This window comes from Misgurnus anguillicaudatus, chromosome 11, assembly GCF_027580225.2.
Source record: "Misgurnus anguillicaudatus chromosome 11, ASM2758022v2, whole genome shotgun sequence".
NCBI lineage: Eukaryota > Metazoa > Chordata > Actinopteri > Cypriniformes > Cobitidae > Misgurnus > Misgurnus anguillicaudatus.
In genome coordinates this window covers 5,130,883-5,155,030 of record NC_073347.2, presented here as the reverse complement: position 1 = coordinate 5,155,030, position 24,148 = coordinate 5,130,883, and the positions used below count along the sequence as shown (strand labels likewise).

At 38.4% G+C, this 24,148-nt stretch overlaps 1 protein-coding gene across 1 annotated transcript in view; it reads left to right on the top strand.

The window, feature by feature from the left end:
* The first annotated feature begins 775 nt into the window (after positions 1-775).
* Positions 776-24,148, top strand: part of ccdc88ab (coiled-coil domain containing 88Ab) — a 75,030-nt gene continuing 51,657 nt past the window's right edge. The window contains exons 1-3 of the mRNA XM_073872907.1: positions 776-1,989; positions 3,608-3,705; positions 19,998-20,106. Coding sequence (XP_073729008.1) covers positions 1,918-1,989; positions 3,608-3,705; positions 19,998-20,106 — 279 coding nt within the window. The 5' untranslated portion in view covers positions 776-1,917. The remainder of the gene's footprint in view (positions 1,990-3,607; positions 3,706-19,997; positions 20,107-24,148) is intronic.

Here is a 24,148-nt window from a genome sequence, read left to right as displayed (position 1 = left end):
GATCCCCAGAGCACCCACGGGATCAGCGCCTATGTGCGTGTTTATTGTAGCACTTCCATCAGTGAAACAAGAAGTGAGGAACCTTTTAGGGGTTATAATGTTTCCAGCTGTGCTAAAAGCGTATTGTGATGGTGTATTGGTGGCGCAGATTGATGCTTGTTGGCAGCCTTGGGTGGCCGGGAGAGGGTTTTCTGCCTTATTGTTCCGCCCTCAAGCCCGCAGGTCTTATCGGTTTGCCTCCCCTTGCAAATAACACACTTAACTTTGAGTCTGCTGGCAGTTTGCATTCACATGAACTTTAAGACATCTTGCTAGGTGAGACTGTACCTAATATTTTTCATAGTTTTGATGTGCACACCACCGCGGCTCACACTTCGCCACCGCGGGTCTATTTGCAAGGGGAGGCAACTGATGTCCGTAATGACCCGCTGGCTTGGGGGTGGAACAATGAGGCAAGACATTCTCTCTTGGTCACTCAAGGTTGTGGAGAGGTATCTGCGCTACCAGCTATCAGAATGCATTTTTATCACCGCAAACTTCACCAACAACCGTCACAGTCCTAGCGTCAATGACGTTGATCCTTTTTTCTTATCTCATGTGGCATGACGGGCCAAATTAAAGGTCATTGCGGGACAACTTTGGCCACCTCTGGTTTAGACACACAGAGAAGGAGCTGCTATGAGAAACAGCCAATCAGAGCAGAGCTCAACATGATTATTCATCTCCCTCTCAATTAAGGTAATAATAGACCTTTTCATTCTACAGGCAAATCCTAGGGTTATAAATGGATATGTAAAGCCGTCTCCGGATATTTTTTGCACCTAATAAAGCCACAGGCCTACTTTCTATGTAGATATTAAAGAACAATTTAACAGATTATTTCAATGCATTCTTTGGCACCTTTAAGTAAATAAAGGGGAGAAACTAATATGTATTTACTAATAAGTCAGTGAGGTCAAACGAAATGACCTTTAAATGTTTAAATGATGCAAGCGCGCGGCTGTTGATGAGGAGAAAGCGCGTGAACATATCAGACGCGTGCCCTAAAAGAATGGAAGCACACAGCCTCTCCCTAACTGATTTGTATGATGGAGACTGATCTAAGATCAGCCTTTCCCCCTACGGATATTACTGCCAGAGTCCGGTTTAGGCTAGAAGGGTTATAGCTACGGCCAAAATCTCGTGAAATCTCGCCGGATTTAGCGCAGTTTTCATTCTAATCCTATCCCCAAACCTAACCCTAAACTCAACATCTTGCGAGATTTGGCCGTAGCTGTATTTTCTCTAGTCAGAACCCCAGAGGTCCAGCAGGGCGACCATACTACCCCTACTAGCTGCGCAGTGCGCACTAATGTATGCTGTATACACGTATGAGCTGGAAAATGGAGCAAACGTAAAACGGCTGAATTCATTTGCAAAATAACCGAACTCATTTGAATGAAAGAGACACGTGAGGTCACCTGCATACTACACAACTACTCTGTTGTGGTGTAGAAGTGTGCAGCAGGCGGAAGTGGAGTAAATCAGTGCCCGAGTTGTGTTTGATGTCGCACGCACAGGCGGCGCTTTGTTTCGCGCAGGATCCCACCCGTCACCGACACGCGCTCAATGCGTCGCCGCACATTTTCCGTTATAACCGCGACACGTCACGTCACGTCGAAGCTAACGGAAATTAACGGCTTTGCATCGGATGGATTTATCACTTCGCGTTCATCTACTGGAGAATAAAGGCAAGGAATTATTCGTTGTGGATGTGCTGGATTTTAGGTCGGAAGACACGAATGAATGCGGATCCATAACGAGGTTCCTGACAGGATGAGTGTGTGTTTCATTCAATTTTCCACATGAGCGCGTTATAAACACACTCGTATCCTGCACAAAGACCTTCCTGAAATATCTCGATTTATTCCTGAGGAAATGGAGAGGATGGAGAATGAAGTTTTTACGTCTTTGTTGGAGGAATTTCTGCTCTCTCCTCTGGTGTGCTGGGTGAGATACTCATCATTCATTCACCACGTTTCTTCTTCAGACGTGCGTTTCTGTCTTTATTGTGGGTTATTGTGGTGTGGTGTGTGTGCATAGTGTGTTTATAGTGTGTTGTGTTTGTGTGTTTATATTGTGTTATTATGGTATGTTATGTGTTTATAATGTGTTATGGTGTGTTGTGTGTTTATAGTGTGTTGTGTTTGTGTGTTTATAGTGTGTTATTATGGTATGTTGTGTGTTTATAATGTGTTATTATGGTATGTTGTGTTTTATAGTGTGTTATTGTGGTGTGTTATGTGTGTATAGTGTGTTATTGTGGTATGTTGTGTGTTTATAATGTGTTATTGTGGTATGTTGTGTGTTTATAGTGTGTCATTATGATATGTTGTGTGTTTATAGTGTTATTGTGGTATGTTGTGTGTTTATAGTGTGTTATTGTGGTGTGTTTGTGTGTTTATAGTGTTTTATGGCGTATTGTGTCTTTAAAGGTATAGCGGAGGATTTTCTCGAATTTTAGAAAAGAACTGCCTTCTCCACTTTTTTTAAAAAAATGCAATTGTGCAATACTCCTGATTGACAACTAGGAGGACCAATAGTCTTGATGATCCACCCGGAAAAAGAAAATCCTCCGTAATACCTTTAAGTGTGTTATTTAAATGTTTTTTTGTGTTCATAGTGTGTTATAGAGTGTTGTGTGTTATTATGGTGTGTGGTATGTGTTTATAGTGTGTTATTATGGCAAGTTGTGTGTTTATAGTGTGGTGTTATGGTAAGTTGTGTGTTTATAGTGTGTTGTTATGGTGTTTTGTGTGTTTATAGTGTTATTTTGGTGCGTTTGTGTGTTCATAGTATATTATGGTGTGCTGTGTGTATTCTAATGTATTTTGTGTTGTGTGTTTATAGTGTTGTTATAGTATTGTGTGTTTATAGTGTTTTATGGTGTATTGTGTCTTTAAGTGTGTTATTTAAATGTTTTTTTTGTGTTCATAGTGTGTTATAGAGTGTTGTGTGTTATGATGTGGTATATGTTTATACTGTGTTATTATGGTGCGTTTGTGTGTTTATAGTATGTTATGGTGTGCTGTATCTAATGTGTTATGATGTTGTGTGTTTATAGTGTTGTTATAGTATTGTGTGTTTATAGCGTTGTTTTGTGTGTTTAATGTGTTATTGTGGTGTGTTGTTTGTGCATAGTGTTTTGTGTGTTTGTGTTATGGTGGGTTGTGTGTTTATAGTGTGTTGTGTTCGTGTGTTTGTAGTGTGTTTTTATGGTATGTTGTGTGTTTATAGTGTGTTATTATGGTAAGTTGTGTGTTTATAGTGTGATGTTATGGTAAGTTGTGTGTTTATAGTGTTGTTATGGTGCGTTTGTGTTCTTTTGGTGTGTTTGTGTGTTTATAGTATATAATGGTGTGCTGTGTGTATCTAATGTGTTATGATGTGTTGTGTGTTTATAGTGTTGTTTTGTGTGATTATAGTGTGTTATTGTGGTGTGGTGTTTGTGCATAGTGTTTTGTGTGTTATGGTGTGTTGTGTGTTTATAGTGTGTTGTGTTCGTGTGTTTATAGTGTGTTATTATGGTGTATTTGTGTGTTTATTGGTGTTTGTTGTGTGTTTGTAGGTGAAGACGACGTCTCAGCTGCTGTCTGATGGATCTCACGTGTCAGAGTTTATGGCACTAGTGGATGGTGTTTATTTAAATGACATCATGACTCAGATGTGAGTAAACACATGTTGATAAATCATCTTTACTGTATCACTGATAGCTGTATAAGGGGTTGATCAGACAATGTGTTTAGTAAGAGGCACCTTTTTAAATTGTTTGCTGTGGGGAGTGAGCGTTTTGCATGCTGTTTATACACCCCAGCTCTAGCTCATCGCGTTTTTGCAGAAGCTAATTGAGCACCTGAAGTTGAAAAAGTCAACTCTGAGCGGCCCTTAAGCGTCTTTCTGCTTAACAGTTAACAGCGTTTGAAAGAGCGCGCACGCTTTAATTCTTGACTGACAGGACAGCTGATTCGGTGGTCTTGTAGCAACCGCAGTGCACTGCTCTTTTCTGAAGTCAATCAAATAAAGCCAGTGTGCTGTCTGATTGGCCCCTAAGTAAGCATTTGTGAAAACTTGAAACATCATTGGCTATGACTAAAGGTTTCAGCTTTAATAACATTTTGCATTCTAGAGATTTCTATGGTGCAAGTGTGAAAAGATTACATTCTAACGCGACACGATCCCATTTGATTTAATGGAGAGTTGGCATTTTCTGGCAACATAAGCGACAGTGACTGTTGCCTATTGGATGAGGCGTTTCCAACAGCACGACAAAGGTGAAAAACCATCAAATTTTTTGCAAATGATGAGCGACTTTCGGGAGTTACAACTGTGGACAGTAACTCATTTGTTTATAATTGTTACTTGAACAACAAGAATTAGAAACGCCTCCTAATGACCCCATTGAAAGAGACTGGTAGTGTGCACGCAGCATAATGCTGTCTCTGTGTAAAATATGCTTTTGGATTTGGCAGATGCTTTTATTTAAAGCCTTTTCTATGGACAGTGGTCCAATGATATCTGAGCTTTAGCCCCTGCTGTTACACAGAATGGTGACGCGTGTCTCTTAAACACAGAAAACTTTAGCAGTAAGCACATAGAACAAAGATATATATCTATATGTAACTTGTTATTATTTTGGAATTTTTGAGGTGGCTGCCTCAACCAAATGTCATGCCTCCAACGACTCTTGACATGTTTTTCTGTCATGTGTCTTCAGGGAAAACACGAACAATCCTTGCACAGGATCATTGTGTGTGCAGTTGCAGCCTTATGCCGCTGTGATGTTGCTGTTATGTTGTCAGCACAGTGAGGCATTAATCGATTTTGTGCGTTTAACACCAGTAGTGACTGGAAATAAATGATTATTTTATGATAATTGCAGTTTTGTGAAGGATTTTTGATAGAGATCAGGAGGGCTTTTGAGTTTTACCAAAAGATTGGAGTGAGATTAGATCTGTTGGAAAGGGGCCCCCCAGGTATTTGCAGCAGCGGCCCCTCGGCCCCACCCAATTCTCTCAAGTTTTTGCTAGCAGTTTAATTTTACCTTTTTGTTTATAATTGACCAGCACAAATAGAAATGATAACAACTGGCAAGTCTGATAAAAGACAGACAAATTATCTAAATAAAATACATTGTTTTATTTTTTTTGTTTTATATTGTTTTATAAAAATTCAAATTGTTAAAATTAAATAGAAATCTGGACCCAAAAATATCTTTCTTCATGTTTGTCAGAACAAACTAATTTATAAAGGTTTGTAACAACATGACAGCGAGTAAATAATGGAAGATTTATTTTTATTTTTGGGTGAACCCTTTAAAAATCACTGGTAAGTAGTTGTTCTTAAGATTACTAAAGAATAATGTTTAGTATATTACTAGTATATTAAGTACAAAATAAGTATGTGAAATAGAGCACTTTAAGTACATTATGGACATTTATCTGGGTATACTCTACACATACAGTATTGCAGAATAGCTGCTGTGTATGTCAAGCTTTGTGTGTGTAACAGAGAAGTATAGTAGGCTACACATTTTAGCTTATAATTTGTGTTTTGTGTTTAATTCTCATTTGATGATGACAGGGCAATAATAGTGAAATGATTAATGCATCCGTGACCAAAATATAAAATGACATGATTTTAAAATTGACCTATAACATCGACGATGCAATAGAGACAGAGCGCAACGCGTCATAACCTGAAAACCACGCCCACCTGGGGGAAAACAATCCATCCGTCTCTATTGACTTTGTATTGCGAAAGGCTGCCTCCTTGTCATTTTTGGCTTAATACAAATAGCAGAATAATGCCCAAAAGCTGCTGTGTGACAGGATGTACAGCTAACAAACCAAAAAACCAAAAATGTTTTTATAAGCTGTCAACCCCAAAAAAATGATAGTTTAAAGACACAAAAGTGGATACAGGCAACTTTACATAGTAGTACTACTATTATTAGAACTGCGCCCACTGGAGGAAAACGTTAGCCTGGCTAACACCAGACCAGTCTCATAGAGAATGAGACGTGGTCTGGGAACCACATGTTCATTTTCTCATTTGAGGCGTGGTATACGAATGCCCAGAGATGTTTATTGGGCGCTACAAATGTCTATCAAATGCGCCTGTACGTAGCTCATAGCCAATCGGTGTATCGCATAGATGTCGTCATCAAAAAGTTACAGTTTCAAAACCACTAAAAAATTTTGTTATAACGTTAACAACTCTTTTCCCATCAGCATTTTTTCCAAAAAGCTGCCAGCCTGCGCTAGCCAGCCTTTAAATATATAAACAATATATCAAATGAAAGAACAGATACTCTACGTTTAAACAAAAATACCACAAAAGGGCATTTTTAGAGGCTTTTGTTAGAGATCAGATTCAGAAAGATGATCCAAACGAACAAACTGGTTTTTACTGCGTATTTACTGGTTTTGAATTGGTTTTATAAGGTGTGTAACAGGGGCACCTACTGCATAGCAGAAATGTTGATTGCCGTAAAAACTCGACTTTGGCTGGGAAAGAGATACGGTCTGAGCCATTTTTTCACCTGTCGAAACGTGACACAACCCAGTAATCCATCAGGCTGTGCGCAGCGCAAGAGTAACTCGACCCCTCACCTCTGGTTGGTGTCAGGGAGAGTCGGCGTGTTTAGCACTCAATTGTGAAATATTATTTAAGGGTGCTTTCACACCTGCTTAATTTAGTTAGGTTGAATCGTACCAGAGTTTGATTGCTTACTTGGTGTGGTTCATTTGGGCAGGTGAGAATGCAGCAATCGACCTCTGGTGCGCACCAAAAGCGGATCAATCAAGCGGACCGAGACCTCCTTGAAGAGGTGGTCTCAGTGCGCTTTCAAACTAACTCTAGAGCGGTTCATTTGGGGTGAGAACAAAATCCGAGATCGAACCGACCTTAGTTAACAGTTTTTATTAGCAATATTAGCACAAAGACTGGTCGCGGACCAACCTGGAGTTGTGAGGAGGTGCGGGCGGAACCTCCAGAAATTTGGTGTCTTCACCGTTTGTAGTGCATTAAAACGTTGTTTTTTTAAGCCGCACATGTGAAGATTTCTGGAAATGAACAGTTTGTCTAAAGTGCTGTATACAAACTATGGATAACAACCACAGAGACATAATTACAGCGCACAGCCGTCGGTCCATGGTGTCTTCTGTATTTTCCTCATTTTTGTTTACTTCCTTGGTTCCGTTGGAATTTCGCGCATGTTGATTCTGACCAATCGAGAAGGAGTTTAGGAAATACGTTCCAATACATGTGGCCAGTGAGTGAGGTGGGTCTTATCACATGACTGAAATTTGGTTAGTTTCAACTGGTGCGGATCAGAGCAATCAGTGTGGTGTGAAAAGGAACCAAAAACTGCTAAAAAAGTTACAATGTATCATTTTTTGCTTTTGGTCTGGACCAAATGAACCGAACTACAGATGTGAAAACAACCTAAGTTTATTTATATAGGGACAGATACAATAAACATAGACAAACTGAAAAGACAGTCATCCGATGCATGCATAGTGCTTGTAGTAGCTTAAGCTAATTTGCAACACTTGTCCCTAGAAGGGCTTTTTTAACTATAATAACACGACAATACAGAATAATTTAAAGCAACACTATGTAGTTTTCATGTAAAAATGACTTACAGCTCCCCCATGTGGTTGAAAAGCGCAACAGCGCCTGGTATCAGACAGTCTTCTGCAGGCAGGGGGAGGGGCAGGGCTGTGTGCTCTACCCTCCACCGCCACTTTCAGAGTGTGCTTGTAGCAGCTAGGAGGCTGCTCAGGTTGCAGCAACAGTACAATTTGTCCAGTTAAAAGTTGTTCTATCACTGAAATAATTTTAGTGACATTATTTAAAGGTAAAAAAACTACATAGTGTTGCTATAAGGGAAAAAGATAGCTCTATACGAAGTTACTTGCTACCGAGGCAGATGACATGGCTAATTAACTAGCTAACATCAGCTATTTTCCTCCCTCATGTTACTTCAGAGTGGGGAAGATGTTTGGAAGTTTTGGAAGTTTGATGGTATCACGTCTATACTTTTTAGTCTTCTGCTATTGTGTGCATCTGTTAAAAAGTCACAACATTATCCCTGTTGTCTTTCCTACTGCGTTGTGCGTGCATTACCTACGCTCTCTCTCTCTCTCTCTCTCTCTCTCTCTCTCCTTACGTGTATATGAATATCAACAATAATTTTTTTTATTATTTGACAAGACTCTTATAAACATTCTACTATATAAAAATAAATTAATGTAATTCATAGTTTACACATTTTTGCAAGATAAAATAAGACTAATCGAATTACAGATTTAGGTTAAATGTTTTTATTTTTATTTTTAGGACAGCATTAGCTCTAACAGCAAACGGTCAAAAGCTGCTGCTGACATATGTTTCAAATTTTCTATATGTTTTTTGGAAATAAAATATATTGTGTTTAATAAATATATGCGTTTTAAAATGATAATTCACCCAAAAATAAAAATTCTGTCATCATTTTCTTATTGTCACAAACCTGTATAAATTTCTTTGTTCTGATGAACACAAAAATATATATTTTAAGTTATGTTTGTGTGAATTATCCTTTAACAAGACATTTAAAAATTACATTTCAGAGATGTAAGCTCTCAATTTAGCGATAATCTGAAATTGTGGTAATTTTGCTAAAGGTTATCATACTGTCAAAATCTCATACAAGCCCATACCTAATGTAGAGGTGAGATGCGTGACTGGAGTTTTGTATTATACATTGAGTTATTTAGCTTGCTCATTACTGAGGTTATGCGTTTCTCTCATTGTGTGTTCATATGAGTGTAAAGTCTTGGTAATGTTTGCATTTATGTAGCCTGGGTGCCAGCCGATCTTAGCCTCGCACACCACATTTTGAAAAACGGGAAGATCGGTCTGGCGTTTTTCCGTTGAGGAGCTACTATGCCAGTCCCAAAACTGGTCGACATATCAAATGGCGAGGGTGGGCTTTATACGATGATGGACAGATGATCAACAGTAATGTATCAACCATGTCACCAAAGAGCGCGTGTGTTGAATCTGTTTACAATGAAATGTCTGCCGCTGGAGAATTCAGATGTGTGGATTCTGACATTGAGTCTGTTTTAAAAGATATCGACAGAGCATTGATTTAAAAAGAGGAACAGAGAAACGCGATCAAGGCATTTGTTTATGTTTTTGCCGTCCTTCTTACGGGATTCGGCAAAAGTAGGTCGCACTTATGGAGGACAAAGTTAATGAAGCAACTGAAATGAGTGTCACGGCGATGCAACTCTGCATGCACGACGAGATGGATATAATTAGCAGTCGTTGCCAGCTTCTTTTCGGAAGCCCGGAATCGTGACTGCTGAATAAGTGAAGGGACATGCTAGGCTACGATATTTTTCAAGCCAACGTAATGGGTAGCTATCGTCGTGGATGAAGTTCACCTAACGTACAAATGGTAAGAGATAGTCTTACTGTATGACTTAGTAAATACTTAATGTTGTGATATAAATGAAATGTTGTAAACATAGTAGGTGTTGATGTACCTTCGCTAACTCAGACTTAGTATAATCACAATGATGTTAGTATCATTGTAGCGAAATTGCTAGCAGTTCGGTCAGGCTGCAAAAGACGACATTTCAACATAAGTCACACACTCCGTTGCTCTGATTGGTCGTAGGTCTATCCAATTGAGTGGAGAGGCATTTTTCGGTTGAGACACGCCTCATAATTTTAGCTCAATGGAGCGGTATCAGACTCAAATTCTGACTAGAATTGAGTATGACAACGTCAGGCTAGCATTTATGTCTAGTTTTAGTAAAACATTGTAAAGCATCTGGTTGATTAATGGTGGGATTAACGGCATCATGTATTCACTGATGTGTTTTCGGCAGCTGCTCATCTCATCTGCATCTCATGACTGCCAACACATAGCACTCATTATACACATACAAACACACAGTCAATGATTGTTTAGGACGTTTGTTAACTGACACAACCATTACCCATAAGCCATAACTAAAGCCCATAACTGTCTGTGTGTGAAGTGCATGTTTAGCTGTTAACATTTTGAGATTGATCAGGAATTAGTCTGCTCTCTAAAACTCAACTGTATCTGAACAAGCACTTTATTGATGTATAATCAATGTTCCTGTCAGCTGAACATCAGAAATGAGTGTTATTGATATTATCAAGAGATCTACAAACCAATGAATAGTAATGCTTTATACTGTGCAGCATGTTGATGCAGATATTATGATAGACTGACCTTTTGCCAGGTCTCGCATTAACACATAACTCACCACTCCTATACAGGCCCGTCGCCAAGGGGGGTATTAGTGGGCAGTGCCTAATCTTGTGGTCGTTGGGTGACCTTATTATTTAAGACAGAATGCGTTACATGAACTTGATTACTGCCTTGTATGTATAATGCACTTAAATCACAGAAAAGGAATTACTAATATCTCTTCTTTTAACTTAAAAAAATCGTATAAAATATAAATCTGAAAATGTAACGCATTATTACATTAAACATTGTTTTACATTATAAATCAAAAAAGCATAAACAAAATAACCTGTCATTTTTTTTAGACTCACCTCATTCTTTATTCAAGTACAACAGCCAGTTGCAAGTCCCCAGCAGTATACCTTTTCAATATGTTTATATTTTGTTTTAGACGTTCTGTTTATTAAAATTAGAATATGGAGTTTGGTTGTATAATACTACAATACTTCTAGATCTAAATGATATAAGATGGTTATACAGGATGCATACAGTATTGTAGGTTTATACATTATATAATTTGTCCTTCTGCCTTCTTGCACATTGTATGTAGTTTTAAAATCACATTTTGGTGGTTTTATGTAGAGGTCGACCGATATAGCTTTTTCTCTGGCTGATGCCGATATTTAGAAATCAGGGCAGCCGATGGCCGATATGTTTGGCCGATTTTCTATAAGTACATAATAATCAAAATGTTCACATCATTAGCAGATATTTTAAATGTAAAAATGTCACTATTTAAGTCAAAGTATTTAAAAAAATTATGACTGGTCTTTCTGAAGACCATACCATGCACCATACATTTATCAGACACAGATATTACCTGACACTCTGCTGTCATCATCTTTGATCAGTTTTTTAACATGGCTTTTATTGCTTTGTAGGATAAAATCCTTATTTGGTAGACCTGATAAATTATTTATTCATCATAAAGTTAACATAGTAAATGTCTATGTTTTTTAGTTGAGACTGTTATTTAGGGCAAATCTTTCTAAACACATTTACATTCTCATTTCTGAGGCGCTATAAGTGACTGATTGTGCTGTGTTGGGACAGATCTGTTGTTTTAACCGTTCATTCAAACGAATCCGTTCAAAGGAGTCAGTTTGCGAATCGGAGACGTTGTGTTCTAATCCAGGCTGAGCAGCGCAAAACTGTAAACAAAGTGTTACTGTGACAACACGAAAAACATTTCCTCTGTGGATATGATTTGGTCGTCCGACCTTTCGCCATCGAGTCAGTTTTGTTTTGAGTAATAAAAGCAGGGAGACAGTTTAAAGACAAAGTGTGCGTGCGGCTCTGCTCCCTCTGTCACGCAAACAAAGATCATCATCACTCATTAATCACATGAAATGAGCTTAATCTTTGCACGGACAGTGCACCGCGAGACATAAGCCCGTCGTGCTGTTGTACTGGCTGCTTAATTCGCGCGATCCCGCCATCATTTACTAAAGCTGTTTGTGAACAAGGCACGGCTGCACACACGGGAGATCTGCTTGCAGCAAGAGGCAGCGTCACGAGTTCTACAACAATGCTTAGGTGCCCGCAGATGCGTCTGCCTAATAATCGGCCTAATTTTGCAGCAAAATCGGCCAAAGCCGATTTTTTTTAAATATGCCAAAAATCAGCCAATTAATCGGCCAAGCCGATGAATCGGTCGACCTCTAGTTTTATGCCATCATCGGTGTTCATAACATAAATGCACAGAAATTAAATTTGTGTAATTGTAGTCTTTGCCAACATCTCAGACCAAAGGCACTGCAGGAAACACTTTGGCCAGATGGTCAGACCATCACAGGACATTCACAGACACTGTCACACCAGGGTTTATCCTGGCTCAAAATGAGGTGGAGGTCGTGTCATCTATGGCTGTCACGATTATTAAATAAATCCTCTTGTTTAAGTTGTTTTGGATAAGTTATTGCACACCTTTAGCAGTATAGTCAATGCTTAGAAGTAGCAGCAAAAGGCACCAACAGTAGAGTATTTAATCTGAGAGACACAATCGCTTTAAGAAATTTTGGCTGATTCACTTGCGCTGCTTCTGATGTAAAGTATAAGGGGGCATATGTACATCGAAGCATTTAAACGGGGCTGAAAACGCCAGGCGGACAACAACTGTGGGCGCTTTGTTTGCTATCATAGTATGATGCTTCTGCTTTGTTTATCAGTCATTGAACAATGCACTGATTGGTTGTTGTGATATTTGTCCCACCTTTCCTCCACTGTAATTGGGTGACTGAGTGAGAAGTGACATTGACAAGCTGAGCGTTTCACCCAAAGTTGAAAAAATTGTTACTGCTGTGCTGAGGAACTTTTCAGTCCCATCAAGATTTAATTTTTTTAAATGTTTTTTTTTTTGCAATCAAAATGAATGAATTGTGGTGGTATTTACCAGAAATATGTGAAGAAATCTGCTATTTAAAAAAAATTAGAATACCATGAAATCTTTTAAGTAAAAAGTATACAAGCAATTAAATAATCAAGTTAAAAAATCAGTAATAAAATAAGAACAAAGAAACAAATGAAAATAGGACTAATAAATACACCAAAAGGCTGCTGTTTGTTTTTTGAAGTTCGTGTCACTTTAAGACGAATAGATACGATAACCGCATGTCTAAATCTGCCTTTTTCCAAACTTTTTGTTCACTTTAGACATGACTGAAATACTTTCTCCACGATGGACATTTTGACATCATTATGTATGTAGACCTTTCAAGTGCAATAAAGTCTAAAATGAGAAAACGGTTTGTTGAGGACATTTTTTAATATCCTAACAACTTGTTACAAGGACTACAAAACAATTTGGAATACATTATTATATTGTTTACCCCGGTCCTTGGCATGATTTATGTGAGAAAACAGATGAGTAGTTTCACACAGACCATTCTTATGTGTATTCTTATCTCATGAAAATAATGCATTACAACTTACTAATAAAAATTTTACAATTAAAGTAAGCATAATGTGGTGATGTATGTAGGGCTAGGGCTGCTGCAACTAATCAAAGAATCAGTAATAATCTGTTATGAAAATAGTTGTTCAAGAATTTTATTATCGATTAGTTGTTTTGTGACGTCACATGCTCTTGCACCACTCTCATTTTTGACAGAGAACATACGCAATACATCACGAGCTGTGTGCTTTAGTGCTGGTTTTTATTTTTGTTATGATATGAATTTTTAATATACCCCCATACCAGTTTATGTTGCTTAAACAACGTGCGGAATGTTGCGCAACACTGTTTGAGAGGGAACCCTTTTCACTGTGGCACTGTGATGCGTGTACAGGCACAGCTGTACGTGCTAATAACTTAGGGCTTCATTTTTTCAGAAAGCATAAGCCTTTTTTTACAAGTACTCAATCATGCATGTGCGACCTGCAAATTTGTAATGTCGTCTTCTATGTTATTTCACATTTCAAACGCAATGCACCATCTTGTTTTACCGTTCATATGGATGACACGTCAATCGTATTATGGCGCCATGCACTCAACAGTCAACCATGAGAAAGTGCAAGGTTATTCATTAGACATTGCAGAGATTAGAGCTAGAGAGAGCGGGAGAACTAATACATTAACACAAGAAATGTGTAAAGGACAAAAAATTCCATAACAATCATATCATTAAAATATGCTAAATATAACACTGGATATAACTTCTCAATAAAATAGTCTGTTAACTGCAACAGATCAGTTACATCCTAACTAGTAATTGTATTTGCTAGCTGCTGAACTGAGATCAGCTTATTGAATATCTGGCTAATTTTAAAGACATATTGCTAATACATTGTAATGTGTAATGTGATTCTCTGTTAAAAATCCCAGGATGTTTTTCGAAAAGAGTTGGGGTGTGCCCCGGCATCCTGGCCAAACTTGCCTGTTGGCTTACTAATCATCCCCTTATATACTAATTGGCTATTACTTCTCTCCACTAATTACTCTTCTCTCCACTAATAAGCTGGTGTGTGGTGGGCCTTCTGGCGCAATTTGGCTGCCATCACATCATCCAGGTGAATGCTTGCAACATTGGTGGTGGTTGAGGTTGTTATTATTATCTGTTTATTGGTCAATCTGTAGTATTAATGCAAGTTGCACACTTTTTCATGGCATGAAGATTTGACTTTTTCCATGTTTCAGTGCTATAATTGGGTCCCCAATGCTTCTATCAACCTAGAAAATGTGAAAAATCAACCCAGTAACTTAGTTTTGGTAAACCATTCTCTACAAGCATGTGAAAAAATAAGTAGTTGAAATTTGGCTGTCCTTATGATGTCATAAGGAGCTCTTATTATAATAATACCACCCCTTAATCTGCACTATCCAATCACAGCACTGCCATTTAGTGCAGAGAAAGGGAGAGAGAGAAAATAATTCACAGCACAATTGAGTTTCAATTGCAACAAACTGCTCATTTGCATTTAAAAGGACACACCCAGAACGGCACATTTTTGCACACACCTACAAAGTGGCAATTTTAACATGCTATAATAAATTATCTATGGGGTATTTTGAGCTAAAACTTCACATATGTTCTCTGGGGACACCAAAGATTTATTTTACATCTTAAAGTCTTGTGCCATGGCCCCTTTAAAGGTGGAGTGCACAATTTTTAAAAAACTCTTTGGAAAAGGGAGTCAGGCCGACTACCAAAACACACTTGTAGCCAATCAGCAGTGAGGGGTGTGTCTACTAACAACATTGTTGCCTGGGTTGCGTATGTGTGGGGCAGGTCTATCAAAAGAATGTCCAGATTCTATTGGGGTAGGGGAGTGATGGTTTAGGTGATTTGAAATGTCAACATTGGCTTTCAGAGATCATACACCCCACCTTTAAATATTATGTATGCAAGTTGCCTTTTCTTGCTGGTCAGTTAATAAAGAAGTCTAAACTTTGCAGTTTAAGGGGAAGGGGATTGTTTATTTATATGTAAGTTAATGTTAAAAAAAAGGTTGTGTATTTTGATTGCAACTGTCATGCATTCTGATTCCTTCACTTCATTAGAATCATAGTGTCATTTTTAGTTTTTAAAGATTCACTCATCATGACGGTAAAATAAGACATTCAGTAAATCTACTGCAGTATTCCCTCTGTGTCAATAGAAAATGTGGTTAACACCAGTCATGCATAAAAAGATATCGTCATATACCGTGAAACCGGCATAAAAAAAAACTTTTTTGGTCATACCACCCAGCACTAGTGTGCTTATTATAAAAGTCAACTGCTGCTTCTTCATACAGCGTGAGCTGCGGGCTCAAACTGCTGCTTCTTCATACGTGAGCTGCTTTATTTCTTTAACAACGCATGTATATTAGGGCTGCACGATTCGTAAGCTTCATCTGCAATTTAAACGCGCCAGTTAAACGTTCACCCGATTTGCTTTAACGGATGCAAATGTGGGACATTCATTCTGGTCACCTATGTCATTGCTGTCTGTCTGTAAATACAACAGGATACGTTGTTCGCTTTACTTTATTTACAGACTGTTAGAATTAAAAACTATTGCTTTTGTTGTAAGGAAAATGAAAGTGAACGTTTTTACTTATATCTCAATTAAAAAAAGTGGATCTTAAGAGATTTTAGTGGTCTAGGTGGGTCCTGGATTAAAAAAGTTTCAAGCAGCTATTTTCAACCACACAGTGCCATTATTATTTCTTTCTACATTACATATTCAAAATATTTAAATGATCAGTTTTTTAAATAATAAATCAAACCATTTTAACATTTTTCAAGAGTTTTCAGCCATGCATATTTTGTCTTAAGTTAATTATTATTTTGTTTAGTTGGCATTTAGAATCGTGGGAGAGCCCCCCTAACCTAGAAAATGCACTTTTAAATGTGTTTCTAGCAGAAAATGAGTCGCCTTTGTGTGTGTGCAGAAACATCCTGTTATTATACAAATCCATCTTTTCTTCTTTGTGTTACCTCCTTTAAACCACAACAGGTCACACAAAACAGGTTGTTGGAGATCGCCTATCAATGTGATGTCACATTGATTATGCCCCAACCATAACCGCTCACAGACTCCACCTAATGAGCGCGTAGTTCAATCTTCTGCCGAGACCCATGTTTTGATATAGTCCAAAGTAGGCATGGGCCGGTATAAGATTCTGGCTGTATGATAACCTTTAGCAAAAATACCACGGTTTCACGGTGTTGCGGTATTGCCATTGCAACACTCAAATGTGTTATTTTCAAATGCCAGGTAAAATAAAGCCTTTCAACTATAATAGGCTTTTAAAAATATATATTTTCTTAATGTATATTAAATGTAAACATCAAATCAATCACATGATCTAATGATTTAATAAATTTTGTATAAACACAGCTAATACCTTAGAGACGATATCACAGAACATTTTAGTGGGTTGAAACCTTTTTAAAACCTTGTAACCGGTAACAGGCCCATGCCTAGTCCAAAGCACATACAGTATGTAAGCGCTCTACCCCCTACTATGCATATGGGGAGGGGAACAGAAGCTTTCTTTGCATTTAAAGAGCCACAAATGGCCATGTTCAACATCGTATAATGAAATATCTGTGGTGTGTTTTTGAGATGAAACTCTATAAACACTTTTTAGGGATACCAGATTTAATTTATTTCCCAGAATCATGCAGTCCTAATGTATATCACTTTTATATCTGGCTTGTTTATTTTATTAATAACAAATATTGTTAATACTCATCAAGGTGTAAAGTTGAAGGTTAAAATGAGTTCATTCATCTGTGGCAAAATGTCCTAATCCGCATATCCCCGAAGATTACAACTTAATATGTTTTTATTTATGTTTTAAAACATGTAGAGTAGAGCCCGACCGATATGCGTTTTTTGGGGCCGATGCCGATACAGATATTAGGGAGTAAAAAAAGACCGATAACGATATATCGGCCGATATTCTTTATGTGTATATTATAGTTCAGTATATACTACAGTATATACTAAAGTACTGTACATAGAATACACTATATACTTTAACATAATATACTGTATATGAATAAATACAATGCAATGCAATGATCACTCACATATGTGGTGATCACTCACAAATGTGGTGATCCAACACTTATATTGATGTGACAAAGATATGTACTATAGGCAAGAAGTTAACAATAAACTTTATTATCCAAAATTAGTTGGATATCAGTGCACTAAACAGTAAACTTGACTTATTATAAATAACTTTAAAACACAAAGAGAACAAAATACATAAAACTTGCATCATTTGCAGTTTTGACGAGAATAACGTTATAAAGAGAAACTTATGAAGTCATTGATTAATATTAGCTTTACAGTAAGTTGTGTTCTTCACAAATTAGTTAGCCACTCACAGTTACGAAGACAATGCTTGACGGAGCACATACTAATGTACACTATGTTTAATGTTGTGCACAACGTTTTTATAACACAAACCCAGGGTTCCGTGCAAACTTTAGACTTTTATAAAAATAAAGCGTCTTCGCTCCGCCTCTTTTATTTAGCAAGGGTGTAGAGTTGCGCGAGCTTATTGAATCAATTGCTCTGAAATGAGCATGTTACCTAACAACACAAGCAGCAGTAATCTCATATAGTGATATATAAGTGCACGGCTGCGCGTAGTTTAAACGTGTCATTTCTCCGTCTCGCGTCATTTCTCCCACTTGCGTTTTAACTCGCAAGTCGACAAAGAGACGGATTAAAAACACCAAATGTAAGCGGGAATGCGTCTCTCTTGTCCATTTATAATCCAATCGACCAAAGCGCGTCTTAATACCAGGTGTAAAAATGTTGTGAAGAAGACACTGCGTGACTGCAGCCACCTGAACTGAGAGACTGACTGAAGTGAAGGGGGTGGGGCAGGGCCGGCGCCACGAGGGGGCGTGAGGGGGCGTCGCCCCCTCACCGGCACTTTCCCGCCCCCTTATATCACCATTAATGTGAATGGGATTTTAATGATACAATTTTATTTAAAAATCACATTTGCCTTGTGTATTGTCTTCCTAAAGTGAATTTAATAGTCTAATTATTTAACAAAACAAAAAAAATCAAGTGTGCATGTATTCTGTTGTCTACCGTGACATTAATAAATACACGCCCACTCCATGGCTTGTTACACTTCAAGCGGCGCCACTAGAACTGTGAGGCGATGACGTCAAAGCGCCGCGGGAGCGAGATGAAATTACACTTTGCATGATTTCTCGAATCGTTCTCGCGGTACTTTGACGTCATCCGGCTGTCGGTTCTTGCAGCGCCGCATGGAGTTGAACAAGCCTTTTGTGTTTACGGGTTGACCCACGTCGACAATGACCCCGCGTTCTCAGTCTCAGCGGGAAATCAAGAAGTCGAAGTGCGAAAGTATATCAAAAGTTACAGAAAGGAGTGGGAGAGTGACCCGGTCCTGCCCTGTAGCAATGGATATATGGAAAATAGCACTGCAAATTCTGCAAACCGGAATCCGGGTTATCACACATCAATTAATGCCGTGGCGTGGATGATTACCGGAGCATTTCAGATGCACAGAACCAAATGTTCGGCTGTCATGTCAATTCTGGCATTAACTTCAGCAGACTGTACATAGTTTTGAAAAGTTGAGATGTTTATGTTCTTCAGCATCCTTGCAAGTTAAAGTACAACCAACCTATAATTGTTCTGCATTTAACGTTAAAGGTAAGCATCTCTCTCACACACACTTGTTTATCAGAAGTAAAATACATGTATTAATATTAATAGATAAAAAACAGACATTGAATTTATAATTAACGAATAGGTATTTGAATTAGCCTATCCTAAAGCATAGCTAAATGTGTAAACGAGTTATTGTCATTTTGCTATTGTGGTTCTCTATCTGCTGGTGTTTCGCTAGCTTATGGTGACTTACTTGTGGCAGTTAAAAACAACTACGTTAAATGATCAAATTGAACCAAAATTTAGATAAAATGTTGCGTTTGGACCGTTTTTGCGCTAGAAACCATTTGCAAACACTGTCCCCCACCATTACGTGAAAAATATTTGCACTACGGAAAGCAAACACAAAGTATTATATTGCATTAACTAATTTCACCATGGACATTCGAAATGGATTAAAAAGAAACTACCTCAGGCTGGGTCTGAACTTCAAATTAGCAGTGTTGTGCTGTTAAGTAACGTTAGGTAGGCTATGCTTTTTTGTTGTTTTATATAGTAAAAGTGTTCAGATCATGTACGTTGCTCACTATAGCTGTAGTTTTTGTGGTTGTATCCCAGAGATGTTTGTTTATAACACGTTAAAGCTTAAGGGACGTACCAAAGCTACATGTATTTTCTAGCTTGGGGAATTAAATGCATTTTGTGTGATCGCCCCCTCTGGTATTTAAGACGCCCCCTTATCAGCGCTCGGTGGGGTGGGGGATTGGATGGTGTCACTACAGTGAGTGATCTGGGTCGCCATTAGCAACCAGTATGGCGCACTCTGCTGGACAAACAAGTACTTACATCTTTCAAATGCATTTAATGTGTTCTGTAAGGAACGTTCATATCGGCTTCATATCTGCGGCTTATACGCCGATACAGATATATCTGCGACATGCTCATATCGGCCGATAAAATCGGCAAAACGATAAATCGGTCGGGCTCTAATGTAGAGATGTTGTCCTATTTGAAAGCTGCTAAAATTTTGTTTAGCATAATGAGTTTAGTGCAGCACTCAACATTTTGCATTGTTTTGACAGAAATCCAAAGGGAAGTGTCCAGAGAACTTACAGGAAAGTGAACAACGATCCCACACTGCGTGTTCAGAACCTGTCCATTCTCATTCAGCAAATCAAATCATTTTATCAGGTGAGGGATTTACTCTGATTCATTGATGCAGTCATGTTGATATATATATTTTTTGTTTGACATTAGTTGTGAATTCAGTAATATTACTGTAGTGAGATTAATGGGCAACATAAAGTCTGGAGCCCAGGCAAATGTACGCAGCAGATTGTGTGTGGACGCATGGAGTGCCATATTATTTATGCGTGGCATACTGAGGTCCAGAAGTATTCAACCTAAGTGCTCAATGAAACTGTTTTAAACTATTTTAAATTTGTTCCTGATTTTTTTGAATGTTTTTGCATGTTTATCTTAAAGGAACACTTTACCGATTTGCATTAAGCTTTGTATCGTTAGAACCCCAGTCATGTTTTTGAATGGTCGTGCATCATTCCCTCAGTTTCCCCTGAGACGGGAGAAATAAAGTTTTCAGTGTTGCACTTCCTTCTTTCAATGATGTAAAAAGCGTCATTGAAAGAAGGAACTGCTGTATCTTTGTCGAGGATGTAAAACTACAGACACTCATTCCTCATTTTTCCAAGATGGGGGCTATGGGTGGGACCCACTCACGCTAAAGACCTATTACAGATCAGTGGGTGGGACTTAGGAAAATATACGAACACAGACGAAAAAATGATCAGTCGCCGTCTTTATGCTAAGCTAACAGACGTTGTGGAGTGAGCCAGACTTCATATCACAATAATAGCGGAAGGTAATCAGTATAATGTGGAAGAGGGTGATTTCGCAAGCGTGATGCTCTAATCCGCTGTTCGTGGCACCTTTATGAGCCACAATACATCAAAGAGCTGAGGCAGATGGAGGAACAGAAGCCAGAGGAGTAGGCTGGGGCCTGGGCTTTGGCTGCGTAGAGGAGCCCGGGGAAGACGCCGCAACCATCGGCCTCTGCTGCGTAGAGAAGCACGGACTGGCTCGAGCTTGACGGACTAGTTGTGCCTGTACTAGGGCTGCACGATTAAAGGAATAGTCTACCCTTTTGCCATATTAAACTATGTTCTTACCTCAACCTAGACGAATTAATACATATCTATCTTTAATCAATGTGTGCACTGTACAGCAACGTTGTGAATGTGTTAGGATTTAGCCTAGCCCCATTCATTCCCACGGCACCAAAAAAAGTTTTATTTTGTGGCACCATACTTACTGGTATAACTCCTCATGTAACAGTCTTTAAATATGGAAAACACGGAAGTGTTTGGTGGCTTCCCTGTTTGGTACCATAGGAATGAATGGGGCTAGGCTAAATGCTAACACATTCACGACGCGCTACACAGTGCACGCATTGAAAAAAGATAGATATGTATTAATTCGTCTAAGTTGAGGTAATAACATAGTTTAATATGGCAAAAGGGTAGACTATTCCTTTAATCGAAAAAAAGAATCACAATCTCGATTCATACATTATGCGATCTTCATTTTAAATGATGCCGATTCACTTGCATATACAGTATTTCCCTGTATTCAGATGCTGCATTCACGTGTTCACGTATTTAAATTACAATCCAAGATGCTATAATATCAGTCAAACTTGCTAGCTCATACAGGGTAAAACCAAACCCTATTCATTCACCAATCAGACCCGATCGTTTCTCTCCTCTCTCATCTCATTTGCGGCGTTCCGCTGTCACTCAGTCATTTATTTGGTGGATTTGGAGTTGCAATTTTCACAAAATAGAGAGGATAAATGAGCGTCATTGTGGAAAAGTGGTTCAGAAAGAAGGCAAGGAAATTAGTTACCTCCGGACGTTTCTAAATCGAAAGGCTGCAGCCTCCGGAGGTCGGATATGCAGGCTGCATACGTCATCAAGTCTGGTTCATTTGAGTTAACGGAGCATTACATTCGCAAGTCATAAACATACTACAACAATTTATGATTAACTAAAAATAGTAGTCAACTTTATAACGTTTATTGTTGATATTCTGAAATTAGACAGTCTTTATGATGCGCAGCTTAGAAATGTGACCTCCAGAGGCTGCAGGCTTCAGATTGAGAAACGGCCTCTGTGTCACTGCCACAAGTTCCCCATTAGAAAGGGTTTTTAGCACGAGGGGAACATTTTTAGGCTGGTCTGTAATTTTCAGGTAGAGTACAGAAATTAAATAAAGTAATCAGATAATACTGCATAGTCTTTAATGTGTACATTGGATTATACCATGGTCTGTTTAAATACTCAATTCTGATTGGCTAGAAGGTGTGCATTAAAACCGTTTAATGCACAGGTACTTCCAGTCAGTTTGATTACAGTTAGAAATGAATCCGCTACTATAAACACTGGTAACCATAATAACAGAGTTACACTAAACTGAGTGAGAGACACATATGAAAATGTTTATTTAGGTAGGCTACTGGGGGCGTGAACACCAAAGGTTTTACGTCTGCGGCCAGCGCATGTTTTCAAATGTTTCCAATGGAAGCTCAGCGTTTTCAAATCAGCCAGCAGCTAGCGTTTTTTCTTCGCGCTGAAAGCCGGAGATCGGCGGTTTTCCACGCTGAGCCAGAGAGAAGAACGATTTTCAACTTTGAGTGAAAAGCTCAGCTCGTCAATGTCAGTTCTCGCACGGCCGTCCAATCACAGTGGAGGAGGGCGGGACAAATATCACAACAATCAACCGGCATATTGTACAACGACTGACAATCAAATCAGAAGTATCACAGTAACCAAAGCGCTCAGCTGAAGAAAGCCGGCGCTCAGACAGCTGATAAAACAACCAGGCCTTTTCAGCCGCGTAAACATTTTTTTGGATGATTTTTGCATATCGTTTAATTTGTATGGTGAGTATGGCAATTGTTATGTCATACAGTATAATAGATGAATATCTGCTTGGTTCCAGACAAGCTAACTATTGCGGCATTATATTTACAAGACAAGTCATGTGAATGCTTTTTTAAAGAGAAATGTCTTTAATTTAGAGTTTAATTGATTGACTGTGTCTGATTCTCGAACTTCTGGTCTGAATTTATTTATGGGTCTGGCTAGCGGCTTAACTGATGTCTATAACAAATACCTTGTCCAAAAAATAAAATGTTTTTGTTTGCTAAAGACGCGCGGAGAGGTTCGGCAGCCAGGCAAGAATTCACATTGTATAAATACATTTTACACAGTAACGTTAGCTCAATGTAATAATTGATATGCGTTAGATATGATGTATAAATGAAGGTAATTTTTAACTTGTTATCAGAAATAAATTACTGTAAAGGGACTGATCTGTTGATTCTACTGGAAATTAAGTTTAGTCCACAAAAGCCGTTTGTTTATGTTGTTTGTGCTGTTGAAACTTTTTGGATAATAAATAAACAATAATATGTAAAGGTGGTTTATGTTCTTTGTTTATTATTAACAAAGACAATAATCAATCAAAAACATTGTTTTATAATTACAGTCCATATCTCTGAAGAGAAAGAACTTTCCGAAACTTTTAGGAAAGAGGAGGTCTTAGTTCAGCCCAGAAATTGTTACACGCTCAACTGCTTTTTGACACTTAGCATTTAGCATGAAGACTCTTAAGCTGTTTATATGTTATGTGTTAAGTCAGAATGCATAAATACCATTAACCACCCCCCCAATATCAGGTGAGCGCAGGTGAAGTTTGTTGAAAATGTTTGTGACAGTACTAGGGCTGTGTTGAAAAAATCGATTCACCGATTCAAATCGATTTTCATGTTAATTTCTAAAGATTCGATTTAATAATTAATAACTTAAACTTGCCGCGTCATTGAATTCACGCATGCGCGAGGTGGAAGGACATTAAAACAACGAACATTGCGGTCAGTAACGTTAAGCAAGCGGTTGTTTTGAAAACTCTAGAAACGCTCAAAGCTGCGATCTATATGTAAAATAATCCATTCATAACAAATGAACGAGTTATTTGTGTAATTTTTATAATAAACACCAGTGAATCCACCGCGGGTCTCCAGCAAAACTCTCTCTCTCTCCCCCTCTGTGCTCATGCAGCCGGTCTCACGGGCAGAGGTTTCTTGAGGCGCGCGCAACGGGTCGCCAAATAAAGAGTTCTTCTTACACATAATGCTAAAAGTTGTAAAGGTTTC